The 15,835-nt window shown below is 46.8% G+C and overlaps 1 protein-coding gene across 1 annotated transcript in view; it reads right to left on the reverse strand.

Annotated features, from left to right (window-relative positions):
• Nucleotides 1-15,835, reverse strand: part of LOC138570103 (prostatic acid phosphatase-like) — a 406,974-nt gene that overhangs the window by 82,831 nt on the left and 308,308 nt on the right. Inside the window, exon 9 of the mRNA XM_069648716.1 lies at nucleotides 3,176-3,282. Coding sequence (XP_069504817.1) covers nucleotides 3,176-3,282 — 107 coding nt within the window. The remainder of the gene's footprint in view (nucleotides 1-3,175; nucleotides 3,283-15,835) is intronic.

A 15,835-nucleotide genomic window follows, 5' to 3' on the forward strand; every position in this document is an offset into this window, starting at 1 on the left:
ATTCCCACTGAGTCTACGCCTTAGTTTGGTTTGTGGGTTTACCTCATTTTTTTGTGACACAATAAACACGTATTTATTTATTTATTGGGTATTTATAATGCGCCTACACATGTGTTTCAAGGTGCAAATACTTTAAATAAATGTACAGTCAAAAGACACACTCATAAGTGAGTACGTGTGGGCCAGTTTATATAAGTAAGCATAGAAAACATTAACGCAAGCATATACCTGTAACAGTACACCTCCTACTTCCCACTCCCCCCACTCCCTCTACCCCGAAAGCCTGTTGCAGTTCACACCCTCTGTGCTCTCCAGTGTAGGGCCATTATATCCCAAAACCTGATGCACAAGGCTTGTGAAGTGTGTGCTATCAAACCAGTGAATGAGGAGATGATGATTGTGTCACAGAGCTGCTGTCTGCCACACAGCAGAATGAATGGCAAACAGATAGCAGATATTGGAACAAAGGGTAAAGAGGCGGACGATCGGAAACACTGGCATCCACATAGTTTGCTGGATAGATCATGGCAACACTGGGGTGCATGTCACATGAAACGACCTTGCTTGTAAGTTGGTTTCACTCTGGTAGGCAGTTCCATGGAATTACCCGAGAATTCCTTTTGGCCCTAGTCTGAGGTCTGGTTTCCACCTGGTGGTTCTCTCTTTCTTGGCCAGACTGATTGCTCTGCATAAGCAGCTTCTGAGGGCCAGGCTGATGCTCTGACCTGGATTTGCAGCAGCAATGTGTGCTTTTGCCTTTTTTGTGCATTCAAAAAAAGGCTGGGGCGTGGGGGAATAGTCAAGGGAAGATATTCAGCATTGAGATGTGAAAAAGTACAGGACTGTCATCCCTCCCAGAGGTCCACAGCCTTGCATTTCTACATAAAACCTGCATGGTTTCCAAAAGGAGAGGACTCCACCTCCGTCAGCTTCAGCTTGTTCTATGGGACCTGCAGTTCCTGCCAATTCGGTCTCTGGCTAAGATCTCTAGTGGCAGACAGCAAGATTACACAAAAGGTGTCCCCTGGCATGCCAGATGTGCCACAGACACACCACGGCCATAATCAGTGGCTGCGGTGTTTCCTGGAGGCAGGTTCAGACACACCATGACTCCTTGGTATTTATTTACACTTGTGCCTGGTGTCCACGCTCCCAGAGGCTCTGGCGTCCAACACAGCTCAGCGGCTCCTATGCCGCAATACAGCACGTATAGTTCAAACACTACCCGAGCCTACGGCACATTCGCACTGGATTTCTGAATAAATAAGTGCCTTTCTAACATGCATGCGCACATCAGATCCGAACAAGCACTCGTCTGATACAGCTCTCCCCAAGAGGTAAGCGTTTCGCCAGTTCCACGCATTTTTGTAGCTTTTTTAGTTGAGGTCCCGCTATGCGTACTGCGGCACCATCCACCGCGATCAAGACAGGCCTTTAATTTTGTTGCCTGGTCACGTTGCACACACACGTGCACGTCTTCCATAGTCACCTTTTTAGCCACCTTTACAAGGCACAGCACATGGCTCACAATACCTGCTCATTTCTCAAATTAACCGTGCACTTCTCTCCATCCACTACGGATGCCACAGAGATCCACCACGAAAAATGGAAAACACCATTGTTGGAAAAGGTTTTTCAACCATTTTTCATTTGAATAATTTCGACTAATCACCTCACGAGTAATGACCTCTACCATCTGCTAACGGTCACTCATCCACTTCCACCTAGGACTCAAACTCCACCAGCCGAAATAACTAGGCACCGCCACCATATCTATCAGAAATGCCACGCACCTAACAGTATCCAATGGACATTTTCTTTTAGATCTTGCTGTCTGACGTCGCAGACCGCCCTCCAGCCGCACTAATTTACCAGCAGCTGGTCCATTACTAAGTCTTTTGCCATGGCGTTTACAAAATAACCCTGGTAGGTCACCGTTCTTTTACAGTTCTCTATTCGCTGGAACTTTTAGATCACCAAGTCCACTAATTCCAGCTTTTTAACCCTTAGGCACACGTCCTTCCTCTGCAACAGCGTCTTGACCTTAAATCTTTGTCCTGAAGACAGTTCGGTGCCCATACGCAGCGCTGCTCCATCTTAACAGCAACTGCTCCTTGTTACCACGCACCGAACCAGAAACACCAACAATCAATGTATCGACAATGTTAGCGTATTGCTACATGATTTATTTTCAGAAATACAAGAAAGAATTGTCACTTATGCTACTAACCCATCCTTATGCATACCACAATGTATTTCCATATGCATACTAAATGTGCTACCTTAAGGCACTTGCTTATTTATGAATTCATGTCTTTCATGTTATGTTGAATTAAAACTTTTTTCTGTTGACAAATTGATTCATACCTTTTTAGCTATTGGTGATCTTTTACCCTTTATCTAAGCTGGCTATTATCTAGCTCCAGATCCAACAGTTAGGTGGCCTCCCCCTTCATGCCCATGACTAGGGTAGCCTTTGACTCTAAACCTTCCTTTGCTACACCATGACTCCATCCAACAGGCGTTGGCTCAGACTTTGCAATTTGTTCTGCTAACATTATTTCCAACCCCTATAAGGGGGTGGGGGTTTACCAGGGAGGGAAGAGCAAGCCATGCTGCCGCAATGGCTGCCTCCACTCCGGATCCACCACTTCCTGTAAGGGAATAATGCAGCGATACATGTTGCAGATACCTCTGTGTATTGGCTACGACACACCCATATGATCACAATTGACTCCTTGTTGGCAGTCTCAGCATAGATGGTAATAATTGAAACGAGCATGCAAATTCAGGTTCATTCTCACCTCTCTCAGCAGAGTTAATGATGACTTTTAGGCAGGCTTGCTCTGCCATGGTGGATACAGTACATCTGTTGGGTACTTCCACTTATTTTTCTTTTTATCGGGGGACCATACTCAAGTGAGGAAGAGTTTTAACACATATCTATCTGTGGGAGAATGGTTACCCCTCCCTTAGTGTAGAATAAGCACAAATGCTCACACTATTCTCCCACAGATAGATATCTGCTATGGTGGATGCCAGTGTCTAGTGCTTGCAATCCTACACAGTGCATGGGTAATAATCTTACACCATAAAATCATGCAAGTCTGTGGAAGAGAATGAATGATTGAATGCATGGTACATGGCTTTCCAACAGCTCATTTAAGATACATACCCATCAACTTCTTGATACAGTTCAAAAAAGTGGCAAGCAGCATACGGCGGAAGTTGACCATTATAAACATCTAGCGCTATCTGGAGGGCTGCAATAGTAGTGTCGTGCTGTCGAAGAAAGAGATACACAATGTCACTTCCACATTTGACATGGAATGAAGCACTTAGTGTGCGCAGTTACAGAGAGCTACCAGCTGACCTGTCTGCAGCCCTCACCCTGGGGAATGCATTCCTGTCCACAATAAACAGGATCTACACAATTTAAGCATTATATGGTGGGTGTTTCTGGGAACCTATAGGTATACAAACTCTCAATTCGTATTTTGACAAATGTTCTTTTGCAATACTCTTTAAACAGGAGCCTGTTGCATCATCTGTAGGGTTGGCAGTCCCTAGCACCTTATAGATGTAGGTCATTTGTGGGTTACTGTTGCACTGTGCTACTCTGCATAGTTATATTTTCCTAGGATTAGATTTTCCTGATCTTAGCCCTTGTGCCTCCACCTAAATATTTGTAGGGAAATCAGGGCACTGTTAGATGTGTATGCATATATTTGTAATGTTCTTGGTGGATCATTCCAAGTTCTTCCCGTCAAACATTCACATCCCTTCCCTTATCCTGTTTTCCTCCACCGTTTGGTACCCTCCACCGTATGGTAGGACCCTCGGGGGCAGCACATGTTCTGGAACAGTGAAGATAGGGATGGTCCATGAGATCCAGTTGGGGCTGACCTGGTGATGGTTAGAGGTGGGTTACTCTAGGGTCCTGCCATTGAACCCTGCTTACCACAACAGGGAACCCTGAAATAAACCCTCTTGCTAAACAACACCGATGAATGCTTCGTTGGTGCAGCTTTAAGTAGCACAATACTGGTGATGAGGACCCAAGACAGGCCCTCAAGAGTCTGAAATGAGGAGAGGTACAAGCTCGGTGGTTTATGGATGAGGGATTTTGTGAGGGTGTTCACCTCCTGCAGAATTGGATCTACTGGCAGCATGGCGGGAAGGGAAAGTATACCCATAGCACAGGTGGTGAACTGCGTCCGAAGGATAGGAATTAATGGAAGGCTCAAGACCAAATAATTAGGGCACAATACTAGTTTATTTAAAAAAAACACATGATGAGTTGGAGAAAAGACTTACAGGAGCTAACGGGGAGTTGCTGTAACACAAGAGGGTATGTCTCAATATAACCTTTCAGAGATTCAGGTAAACAACCAAGTGAGAGGTAAATGAAATATCCAGGTCATGGTGATATCGGCCTGGCCGATTTAAACAAAGTGACTCTCATTTCCTGGATGTTGCAAGAGTTCAGCGCCATCTTTCATAGTCTGGATGAAGGCTGGCACTCCTGGCCAACACATCTCGGCACAACAACTAGGATGCCTTAGGTTTCACTTGCCAACAGCATATGTCTTCTCCTTTCTAGGTGGATTGTTAGGATTCAGCCATTGTCATCACGCCCCCTATAAAGGGTGTTATATGCAAGTTTAGGTGATCACCGGGCCTACCCACGGGGCCGGGTATCTTGCCCTCAGCAAGGCTAGCTCCTTTCTGTCCCTCCCTCTCTCTCTGAGCTCTCGTTTCTTTCCTCTTTCTCTCTGTAGCTCTTATTTCTCTCACACTGTCTTTCTTTCTCCCTCTCTCTCTCTCTCTCTCTTTCACGCACTCTCTTTATAGCTCTCCTTTCTCGCCCTCTCTTTCTCTCTCTCTCCACTGCCTCTGTCTCTCTCTTTCTCTCTCTCCCACCATCTATTTGTGTCTGTCTCTCTCCCTCTCTCCCTCGTCATCACTGTCTGTCTCTCTCTCTCTCTCTCTCTCTCTCTCTCTCTCTCTCTCTCTCTCTCTCTCTGCCTCTTTCTTCCCCACTGTGATGCTCGACTCGGGCAGGGAGGCTGGGCCTGGGAGGGTGACGCAGCGCGGCCTTTGTGCACAGCGCATAGATGGAATGTCTGAGACATGGTTCGGCCGTTGGAGCGGGAACTGCCTTTTGGCGGGCTTGCGTCTCCATTTATTTACTTGTCCACGTGACCAAGGTCACGTGGACATCACATCCCTTTTCAACTTTGGATGAACAAAACTCAGTAAACATAAGAGTACAAATACCTGGTTGCTGTCAGACCCATCAAGACTGAGTTTTATCCCTTGGCTGTCTGGTGGAGCTTGTCTTGGTGTTCAGCTTCTCTTGCGCACGTAGATGCCGTTCAATACATAGCCTTGTAGTCTCATGGATGGTACAAGTCGTTTACGAAGTGAGTAGCGTCCTTCTCGTTCTCGGTGTGGGGTTTGCGGTATGGCCGTGCTACTCTCTTCTTCTTTCAGATCTGGACGCTTCTGAGTTGGGCTTTCATTTGGCTTCTCTCCGACCATGGGGCTGCCTTCACGTGAGGCTCGTGCTTCAGTGTAGCTAGGGTTCACATCCCCTTCTTCCCATAGAGTTGGCGGGATCCTCTGGAAGTGTGAAACATTTCTAGTCACTGTTTCCTGCCCTCGGGTGGCTGAAGCGAGGCCGTGTTCCCGGCACGCTATTATCCACGGTGCAGATTCATAGGGGAGGGACATTTTTCCTTTTTGGATCCTGTTCCTCACTAGCACTGTGTCCCCTACTTGGAGTTCGTAAGGGGTGGCTCTCCTGACTTCATCTTCCTTGGTGTTGTGTTGGTGCCTTCTGGCTTCCACTCCTTCTAAGTCTACAGGTGGAGGCCTCCAGGAATGGTGGAGGAGTAAGCTTCCTTGGATGAGGACGCCAAACATCATGGCTGCTGGACTAACACGTGTTGCTGAGTGTGGAGTCAGCCGATATGCTCAAAGAAATCTGTAGAGTTCTGGGAGCCACGCTCGGCCTTTGTCCTTGTCAATTCTCACTGTTTTGTTGATTGATGCCATGAACCTCTCTGCATCCCCGTTGGTCTGTGGCCAGTACGGGGTGATATGGTGGTGGCGTATCCCCAGACTATCGATGAAGACTTTAAATCCATTACTTGTGAAGGGGGGGGCCATTATCGCTCCGGATTGAGTATGGGATGCCATGCGTCGCAAACATCTTTTAGGTTGTATACGAATTGTTCGTATTACAACTGTTCGAATGACAATTGACCTTTTCACAATTGACCGAATTGTGAAGGTCAATAGTAACATATATGCGGGGGGAAACCCCCCACAACCCCCCACCCAACCCAACCCCGCCCAAAACCATATATATATATATATATATATATATATATATATATATATATATATATATATATATATATATATATATAACCAAAGGGGATATATATATATATATGGTCAATTGTGAAAAGGTCAATTGTGACCCTTTAAATTCGGTCAATTGTTCATTCGAACAATTGTAAACAAACAATTTGGGTAATACCATCTTTTCAAGTGCCGTGGTGACAGATGTGACATCCGTTGACCCAACAGGTTCAACCTCCAGGTATCTGTTGTGTTTGTCAATTGCTACAAGCAGGTATGCCTCATTTGCTATCGTGCATTAGTCAATGCTTATGGTATCCCACCTACAGTCACTCCGGGTGGAGCACTCCATAGGTTCTGGTGGCCCCGGTCGGCGTGTGGATAGGCATGCGGTGCATGCTTCTACAAGGGCCATGACTTTGCGTTGCATGTAGGGGTAACCATACACGGAACTTTAGAAATGCTTGCGGTTTCACTATTCCCTGATGTCCTTCATGCGCCAGCATGAGGGCTCTCTCATGTAAAGAGGTGGGCAGCACGATTCGGTGTCTTTTAAGGATTAGGCCATCTAGTGAGACTGATAGCTCGTGCCGTATCCCAAAGAGCTCTTGTAATAGCTCTTGAGCTGGGGCTGTTTTCCGTGCAACTGCCGTCAGAAATGTTCTCCATTCACCTGAGAGGATTGCTGTCTTTGTCAGTTGTAGACATGGTTCCCTGTTTGACTCGACTTGGATTTCTTCAATCTTCATGGTCCTGGGCCTGGCGAATGCAATAACTTGACACACATGTTCCTCTGTCACTTTTGCTGCCTTACATTCTGTGGGGGGTGGCTGGGCAAGGATGACGTGACAGGAAGTCTGCTGGATTGTCAGCACCTGCTTGATATTGAACATCCAGTTCAGATTGTTGTAACTGGAGTAGCCAACGCTCAATCCTGGCAGGCGGGTGTGGTGCTGATTCTCCGAAGATGGGGATAAGCGGCTTGTGGTCAGTCATGACTTTAACTGGGTGTCCCAGAATGTACACGTGGAAGTGCTTGCATGCCCTGATGATTGCCAGCGCTTCTTTTTCAATGTGGGCGTAATTTTTCTCTGTTGGTGTGAGTGCCCTGCTCTCAAATGCAATGGTGAATACTGTGCCTTCTCTATCCCTTTCCGTTAATACGGCACCTAACCCTACTGGGCTTGCATCAACAAGCATCTCCGTCGTTCGGATTGTATAAAAAAAAAACGCCAATGTGGCATCATTGGAGAGGGAGTCCTTGATCTTCCTGAATGCCTGTTCTTGTTCGATGCCCCGTTGACAGGGAGCCTTAGCTTTCGTAAGCTCACACAAGGGGGCAGCAGTGGTGGCCAGGTCCGGAATGAAACAACCACAGTAAGTGGCCATGCCCAGAAAACTCAGAACTTCAGTCGCTGTGGTTGGTGCCTGCACATTCTTAATGTCATTGACTTTGCTAGGGTCAGGTGAAACTCCATGCTCGTTGAATGCGTAACCAAAGAAACTCAGCAGACGTTTCCCAAATTCGCACTTCTTCATGTGGACCATGAGCCCTGAATCTTCTAGTGGTTGGAGGGTAGCTGGAAATCGTTTGGCGTGGTCGGCTTCTGTCTTCCCATAAACTAGGATGTCGTCACTGACGTTTGTCACACCTGATAGGTCTTGAAGGACTTTTCGTATCTCATGTTGAAACACTTCTGCTGCCGAAAAGATGCCAAAATTGAAGTGGCGGTAACGTCGGAGACCCAGGTGCGAGAAGAACGTGGTGATATAACAAGATTCTTTTTCAAGGTGGATTTGGTGATAGCCCGACCAGAGATCAAGCTTACTGAAAATGGTCACACCGGTCAAATCAACAATCCATTCATCTATTGTCGGGGTGATGTGCCTCTCTCGCCCTATTGCAGCATTGGGGAGTCGCTTGTCGATGCATACGCGGACTGCATTGGGTTGCTTTGGTTTGGCAGTGACTACCATTGGCGAGACTCATGGGGTGGGCCCTGAGGTTTTCTCAATGATCTTGAGGTCTTCTAGTTTGCGGAGTTCCGCTTCCACTGCAGCCCTCATGTGGAAGGGCACTTGTCTGTGTCGCACAGCCCGTGGCTCAATGCTAGGATCTATGTGAAGTTTTACGGACCTGCCTTTGAGGCAGCCAATGCCTGTGAAAAGGTTCTTGTGCTTTGCCAGTAGATGCTCGATGTCATCCTGTTGGATGGCGAGGTTGAATTGGATGACCTCCAGACGTTCTGCTGTGGGGCAACTAAGAAGAGTCTCAATCCCGGTGTCCACTACATGGATGCGTGTTTTGCAGCTGACTCCGCGGTGTGAGCGTATTGTCTTGAAATATCCCACTAAAGGGAGGGGCTTTTTGCAGCCATATGTGTAGAGTAAGACGGATCGTCTCCGGAGCATGGGTTTGGGATCAAGTTTATTGAATCTGGTGGTTGGCACAACATTTACCGTTGCCCCAGTGTTGATCATCATTGTCACTGGGACCTCTCCTACTGAAATGGTGCAACGCTCTGACCTGTTCCCACTCGGCTGATTGCCATGGCCTGGTTTCACTGTTGAGATCATATACACTCTGTCTCTTCTGGAGTTATTGGGTCTGCCATCATGATTAGGGGACGGTTCACTACTAGATTGTTCTTCATCACTGCTAAAGCTATCAGTGTCTTCACCGTCGATGGCTCAAGCACAACCACGCCTGCTATTGCAGGACTTGCTGGGCTGTTGGCATTCTTGTCGCTCAGGGCGGTCTGGGTGTGTTCTGCGAGGTCTTGCGTTGTTTCTGTGGTGAGGATCCCTCCTCTGAGGTGATACGTCTCTAGGTCGCCTTGAGCTTAAACACACTGATGCATAGTGGTTGTCTTTTCCACATTTACGGCATATGGTGCCATATGGTGAGCATGGTTCATTTCTGCCATGTTGCCCTCCACACCAAATGCAATCTTTCAGTCGGGTGATAGGTTGGCTTTTGCGGGACCTTTGCTGTCTTAAGGCGTTGATTGTTGATGCGTTGTTCTTCATTGGTTGGGTGTCCAATGGTAAACGACTTATGATTTGTTCCATTTCTGTCGCATATTTGTCTGTTCTTTCTCTCAGGCGTCCTATGGACAGGATGGCATCCAATGGAAGGTCTGTTTCTGAGAGAATAGAACGTCTGTGTTTTTCAGAAGACAGGCTGTGTATTACCTGTTGCCTCACCGAGAATTCTTCATTTGGGAAGTCGCAGGCTAGAGCCATCTCCCGCAGGCGACTGTGGAAGTCGTCAATGCCCTCCTGTGGCCTTTGCCTGGCTTGACTCATTTTGAACTTCTCGAAGTCAGGGCTGACCTTCGGCTTGAACTTTCTCGTGAGTACGTCTTAGGCTGTCTCATAGTTGTCCGACATGCCTCTGTCCGGTAATCCATTGAAAAGGCGTAGTGGCATTGTGCCCAGGTCCAGCATAAGGAATGCTCTTTTCTTTTCTTCACTGACAATATCGCACGTCAAAATGCACAGTTCAAATTGCTGGATCCACAGCTCCCAATGGAGGCCCGTGCATGGTCCAAAGGTTGGAATGGTTGCATAAATGTGCCTTGCGAGGTGTCTAGCCACGTGCTAGTGTCCAGGCTGCGGTTATGTTGTCTCTGCGGAGTTGTGACGTCCGCCATGTTGTGTTGAATTTGGCTTGTGTTCTTGCGCTCTTGTGCCTCTGTGTGGCCCTAGCTTTGGGTGCCTGGCGTGTGTGTGGGCTGCTCTTCTGTTTTTTTTTTTTTTTCTCTGGTACCAGTATTCGAGGTATGGCCTCTTGTCTCAGACTGGTTTGTGGTCTTCTGTGACCACCTTGTAACTGTATGAGTGATTCTGTAGGGCTATGTGGTTTTGGGCCACTGTTTTTGTTGCAGAAATGAGGGGTGGGGGGACCTGGCACACCTCTTCAGGGTTGTGTGCGTGTGGCATGTGTTTTTTCTTCCTCTTGGTAGGCCCCTTGGTAAAAGGTGGGGGCCTGGTGTCAGTGTGAGGCAGAACAGGCCAGTCCTTGGTTTGTTTCTTTTCCCTGGGCTTTCATTTAGTAGTCGTTGTCAGGCACATGAAGTTTACTTTTATGTGAGTGCTTGCTGTGCTTCATGAGGGCAGTCATGCAGGTGGATGGCAAAAATGACCCTCTTGATTGTGGAATAAAGGCTTGTATGGAACTTCCAACTCACTGACTGAGAAAAGTCTGTTTTTTTCTTTTTCTTTTTTTTCACAACTCAGCGCGTGCCTCACTTGTTGCGTGAGTGAGAAAAGTATGTGTTTTTATTATTTTATTTATTTTTTTCACGGCGTTCAGCACGTGCTAGGCGCGTGTGTATTCGCCTGCGTGGGCTGCCTGAGTGATTTGACAGGCCTGTATGAGGCGCTGCCTATCGAGCCCCCTGCTGGTCCAGTGCGCGGCGCACTTACTTGAGCTTCATCAAATGCTCTTTCCACAGCACTCCCCTGGGCCTCACAGAAAGGCGCAAGTAGCTCAGCAGGCCTTGGGGTTACCTGAAACTTGAGGAGAACCATCTCCAGTTCCGGAAGCACCTCAAAACCTTCCTTTTTGCCTCTGCTTTCTCTCCCCCGCTAAAATCACTGAAACTGCACTGAATCTGCAACGGGGCCACTCACCATTCTCAGTTCTCCTGCACTGCCTCCCTGGCAACCCCTGCACTGCGGGACTGTCTCTGTATCCTACAGCCCCTCCTCCCTAGCACTTGTCTTCACTTACCTTGCACTTGCCACCAGCTGGCCCTTATTATTTATCTTGTATTCTACTAACCCTGTACTGCACTTTTCCCCTCTCCCTTTCCCCCTGCACTTTTCCCTTCCCCTCTACCCTTGCACTTGCGCGATCTGAATGACACCTGGCCTAGTAGGATCGTTGTCTGTCTCCCCTTGTTCCCCCCGCCTCGTTGCGTCTTGAAACACTTGTGTATAGGCGCGTTACAAATGCCATATCATATCATACCAGAGGAGCGCGGTCGTCAGCCAGGCTGGGCGAGGCTGTGTTCTTTGTTGTGTGTCTGTGTGGGGCAGTCCTAAATATCCTGTCCTCGTCGCCAATGTGATGCTCAACTCGGGCAGGGAGGCTGGGCCTGAGAGGGTGACGCAGCGCAGCCCTAGTGCGCAGTGCATAAATGAAACGCCTGAGACATACTTCGGCTGTTGGAGCAGGATATGCCTTTTGGCGGGCTCGCGCGTCCATTTATTTACCTGTCCACGTGACCAAGGTCACATGCACAATGCACATCACACCCACCATCTCTGCCAGTCTCTCTCTTAACTTTAACCTCTTTCCCCAAAACCTGGGTCAATATCCCTCCCCCCTTCTCGAAGTAAAAAGTGTACTCTCCTTTGACCTTCACCTCCTTTGCTTTCTCCACCTCCTCATTTTTTGACTACTCTCTGGCTTTCCTTTATCTCTATGGTTCCCTGCACAAAGTCCAATATCCATCTCTCCTCTCCTCCTGCTTGTTCTTTCCCTTCTCCAACTCCAACTTCTTCACTGCACCGCTCCTCTCTTCCTCTTCACCTCTCACTCTGACCTCTCGGTTGCACAACTCCACGTACCACCATTCTTTCTCCCTCCTCACTGTTTAATGTGGTACCGTGTGGCTTGTGGTAGAATGTTCTCCTTCCTCCTCTTTCTCGTGTGTGCCTTGTAAAGTGTTTACCCCTCTCAGTTGCTCCAGGGCTCTGCCTTCGAAGCGCTACGAATACTGGATGTTCCAGAGATTCACCTGACGTCACCATGGCTCATCATCTCGCTTGTGTCATCATCCTCCAGTGCTCCGTGATTACTGTACATGCCTCTTGGGGGAATGGCCCTCCACCTGACAGCCACTGTCCCTGCAAACAGCGTGTAGTCCTGGCTCATGGATCACCAGGCAGGTGCCCAATCCCTAAATTACCCTTACATGGTCTCAAGGACATCTGGGCAGATTAGATGTCAGCACACGAGGGAGGGTAGCGAGGTTCTGGGGTATTCTCTGTATATCACCTCCTGGTTTTACATCAGGTAGCGGGCGGCTTCCCCCCAGCTCCCATAGTCTCTAGAATGTCGAATCTGCTCCTTTGGTCTGCAAATTGTGACATCATCACCTTAACCCTGTAAGTACCAAGGACGAGTATGCTCATCTTTTTTGCATAGGCTTGCATTATAGCCTGGCACTCAAGAAGGCAAACAGAAGATCTGAACAGTTGCACAGCTCTTTACATAATAAAGCAGTCTGGTACTGCATGCCGGCCCTATTCAAAACCCCCAGGCAACAGTTATAAAGCCCACGGAAGGTATGTGCGCCGCGTGCTCTCACTCACTGGCTCTGCTTGTTCTCGGCATTTGCAGTCCGCATCCTACCAGAGAGCCAGGAGGTACATGGAACATGCCTTGTAGGGCCCTTCCCGGTTCTGAAGTACTGCGCCTGGACACGTGAGTATATTAAGTGCCTTTATTTTGCCAGATACAGCTAAGTAAGTACCTATGTGTGAAACCACTGGCATCCATCACCAAGCCAGCTCCAAAACTAACTGTCACTCCGTGGAACACCCCAGAGGCCCAACACTCCACATTCCAGGCACGCACACCAAGATTCCAACATCCTGACACACAGATGACTATGACCTGCAAAGCAGATTACTACAGCATGCTGTTTCTTTTCAGGCAAGCATGTGACTGGTTCTACACCAGCCTTGTCAGGATTGTTGTGCTGCACAGTGCCACCTGACAGATATCCAGCAGCACTGCAGCCCATTGGCATTTCATTAGCCGGGGAGGGCCCATGTAACACGAACTGCAAGCTTTACTGAACAGCATCAAAAATGTAATCGATACTCTGAGCTGCCGTCATTCAATTTGCAGAATCACGTTTATTTATTTATTTATTTTTGCATTTATAATGGTGCACAAAGCCCTGGGACATCTAGGTGCTAGTTAGTTACAAGAAAGTTATATGTTACAAGTTACACGGTTGCAAGAGGGTTACAAGATACACAGTTCCAGAGCTTTCTTGTTGATTGAGGATCAGGCGGTTTTCTACTTCCTTTGAGGACTGGGTACGGCATTTACAATATGCGTACTGTTGTGGAATATGCCTGTGGAATATGACTGTTTGTAGGAAGAGACGGGATCTGTAATTTGGAATCGAAAAAACATCCAGAGCTGTGGGCCAACATAATGAGTAAAATGTTCTCAAATTGTAACATCACCTAGGAGGTCCCTCATTCGTGGAGAAAAGCAACCATCGTTCCCATTTTTAAAAGAGGAGCAACGGATGATCCAAATCAATATAGACCGATCACACTTCTGGATGTGATGGGGAAGGTGTTTGCCTCGTTGGCCTTAGACGCTTTCCAAACTTGGCTTCGTACCACTGAATATGCAGACCCTTTTCAGAATGGTTTTGTAAAAAATTCAGGAACCACAACAAACATTTTTCTGTTGAGCTCTATGAAAGCTAAAGTCTTACAGGGAGGACCCCCAGTAAATTTGCCTTCATTGACCTGGTCCAAGATTTTGATCAGGTCCATAGGCAACAATTGGAAACAAAGAAATGTCCACCTTCTATTCTGGAACCGATCCAAGCCTTACATCAAGACACATCTGTAAGTGTTTGTCTAAGTGCAGAGGGCCGTTTGTCTGAAGAAATCCAGACCGCTAGAGGAGTTAAGCTGGGCTGCCCCCTGCTATATAAGCGTTGTATAGTGTAGGGGCAACCTACACTATACAACGCTTATATAGCAGATTATGGAGATTAATCAATTGAAGTCAGGCATTTTCCACCATCGTTAGGAGGATCAAGATATCTAGACTCCTCTACGCCGGTGACATAATATTGATGGATCTAACCCCTAATGGTCTGCAACGTCAACTAGACAATCTGGTGACCTACTTAAAAAAGAACAGCCTACAACTAAACAAAGAAAAAACAAAAATTTTGATAATGGCGAGAACTCCAAAAGAGACATCAAAGCTCTCATGGTATTGCGAAGGTCTTCTCTTAGAAAAAGGGATCACCTTTAAATACTTGGGAATAATGATCAGTAACGACAGACAGGAAGCAGCCATGCAAGACTTTCTGTGGAGCAAACGAAAAAATGTAACAGCACAGGCGAAGGCCATTGACAGGAAATACGGCAGATTTTCCCCTCATCCCTATTTTTAGATTCTTCAAGATGAAGGTTGCTATTGCTCTGACGTATGGTATGGACGAAATGCTGTTAGTTCCGAACTCGATCTAGGTGAAACATGAAAGCTTTTTCTGGAGAGGTGTTCTGGGGCTGTCTAAATCGACACCTATGGTGCTTATTAGAAGAGAACTCTGTCTGTCATCTTTGCTGGCAATCAAAATGAGAGCAAACCTAATGCTATATAGAAAAGTAATAAATGCTCCTGAATCTAAAATGTTGGACTTAATCAAAAAGGAGATAGAAGGGGGAACGAACCAGATGTTGGACAGATGGGAACAGTTCAATTTGAATATATTAAAAGAACTAGACCTGCCTGTAGAAACGCTGATGCAGAACCCAAACAAAGTTTCAAAAAAACTATTTGAGGCCGATTGGATCAATACTTTGGAAGTGGCGAACAGGTACTCTCTGACTGCAATTTGTCCAACAACACTAATGAAGCTCAATGAGGTGAGAGGGTACTTAAAGCAATTCCCGGACAAAAAGCTAAGTAGAACATTTTTAAGATTCCCGTTAACCAGGTGAAAACTAACGAAATCTTAGCTATATGAAACCAGGTGCAATTGAATAAGTGCCGCTTTTGCGAAGAAAACCCCCAAGTGTAAACCAGCGGGCACTTATTGCTAGAATGCGAAGGGCTCCAAACAGAAAGAATCCGGTTCCTTGCGGAACCGTTGAAAAACTTTGGAACATTCGACTCAGACAACCTTTTGTCGGTTTTGACGAGCGGAAACAACAGACGATGTGTGACCGGAGTGACTTTATTCCTGAAATCTCTGGATATAAAATTACTTTGAAACTGTGAAAATGGGAATGCTCGCGATTGAAGCTGCTCCGATCCACCGCTATCTAATTCTGAACTTGGTTTAAAAGAAAAATAATCTTTTGAAGGATTTCAAAAAAATGTGTTAAAATTGCAATGCAATTAAATCAAAATAAAAAAAAGAAGAGAGATGTTATTTTGTGAGTTAGTCCTGTTCAGTCTCATTGCCTATGAATGCATGCTGATAGAATGTTGGTGTATGTATGATGGACAGCTCAGGGGGATGTTGAGTGAAGGTGATGTGTGAGTGTTCCATGAATGTCAGTTGTGGGCCTGAGCTGGATGTGAGAGGATGGCCGGTGGGTGTTTCTTGTGATACTTGATGTATGCCTATATCTACCTACTCATGTATCCTGTAAATACCTGCAAGTAACTGGAGATGTGAAAATGTATGTTAGGGAGAATTCTCTGTATAGGCTAATTTCCCAAACAAGTGAGTCCCCC

Source organism: Ambystoma mexicanum, chromosome 2q, assembly GCF_040938575.1.
Source record: "Ambystoma mexicanum isolate Mex_15411 chromosome 2q, UKY_AmexF1_1, whole genome shotgun sequence".
Lineage (NCBI taxonomy): Eukaryota > Metazoa > Chordata > Amphibia > Caudata > Ambystomatidae > Ambystoma > Ambystoma mexicanum.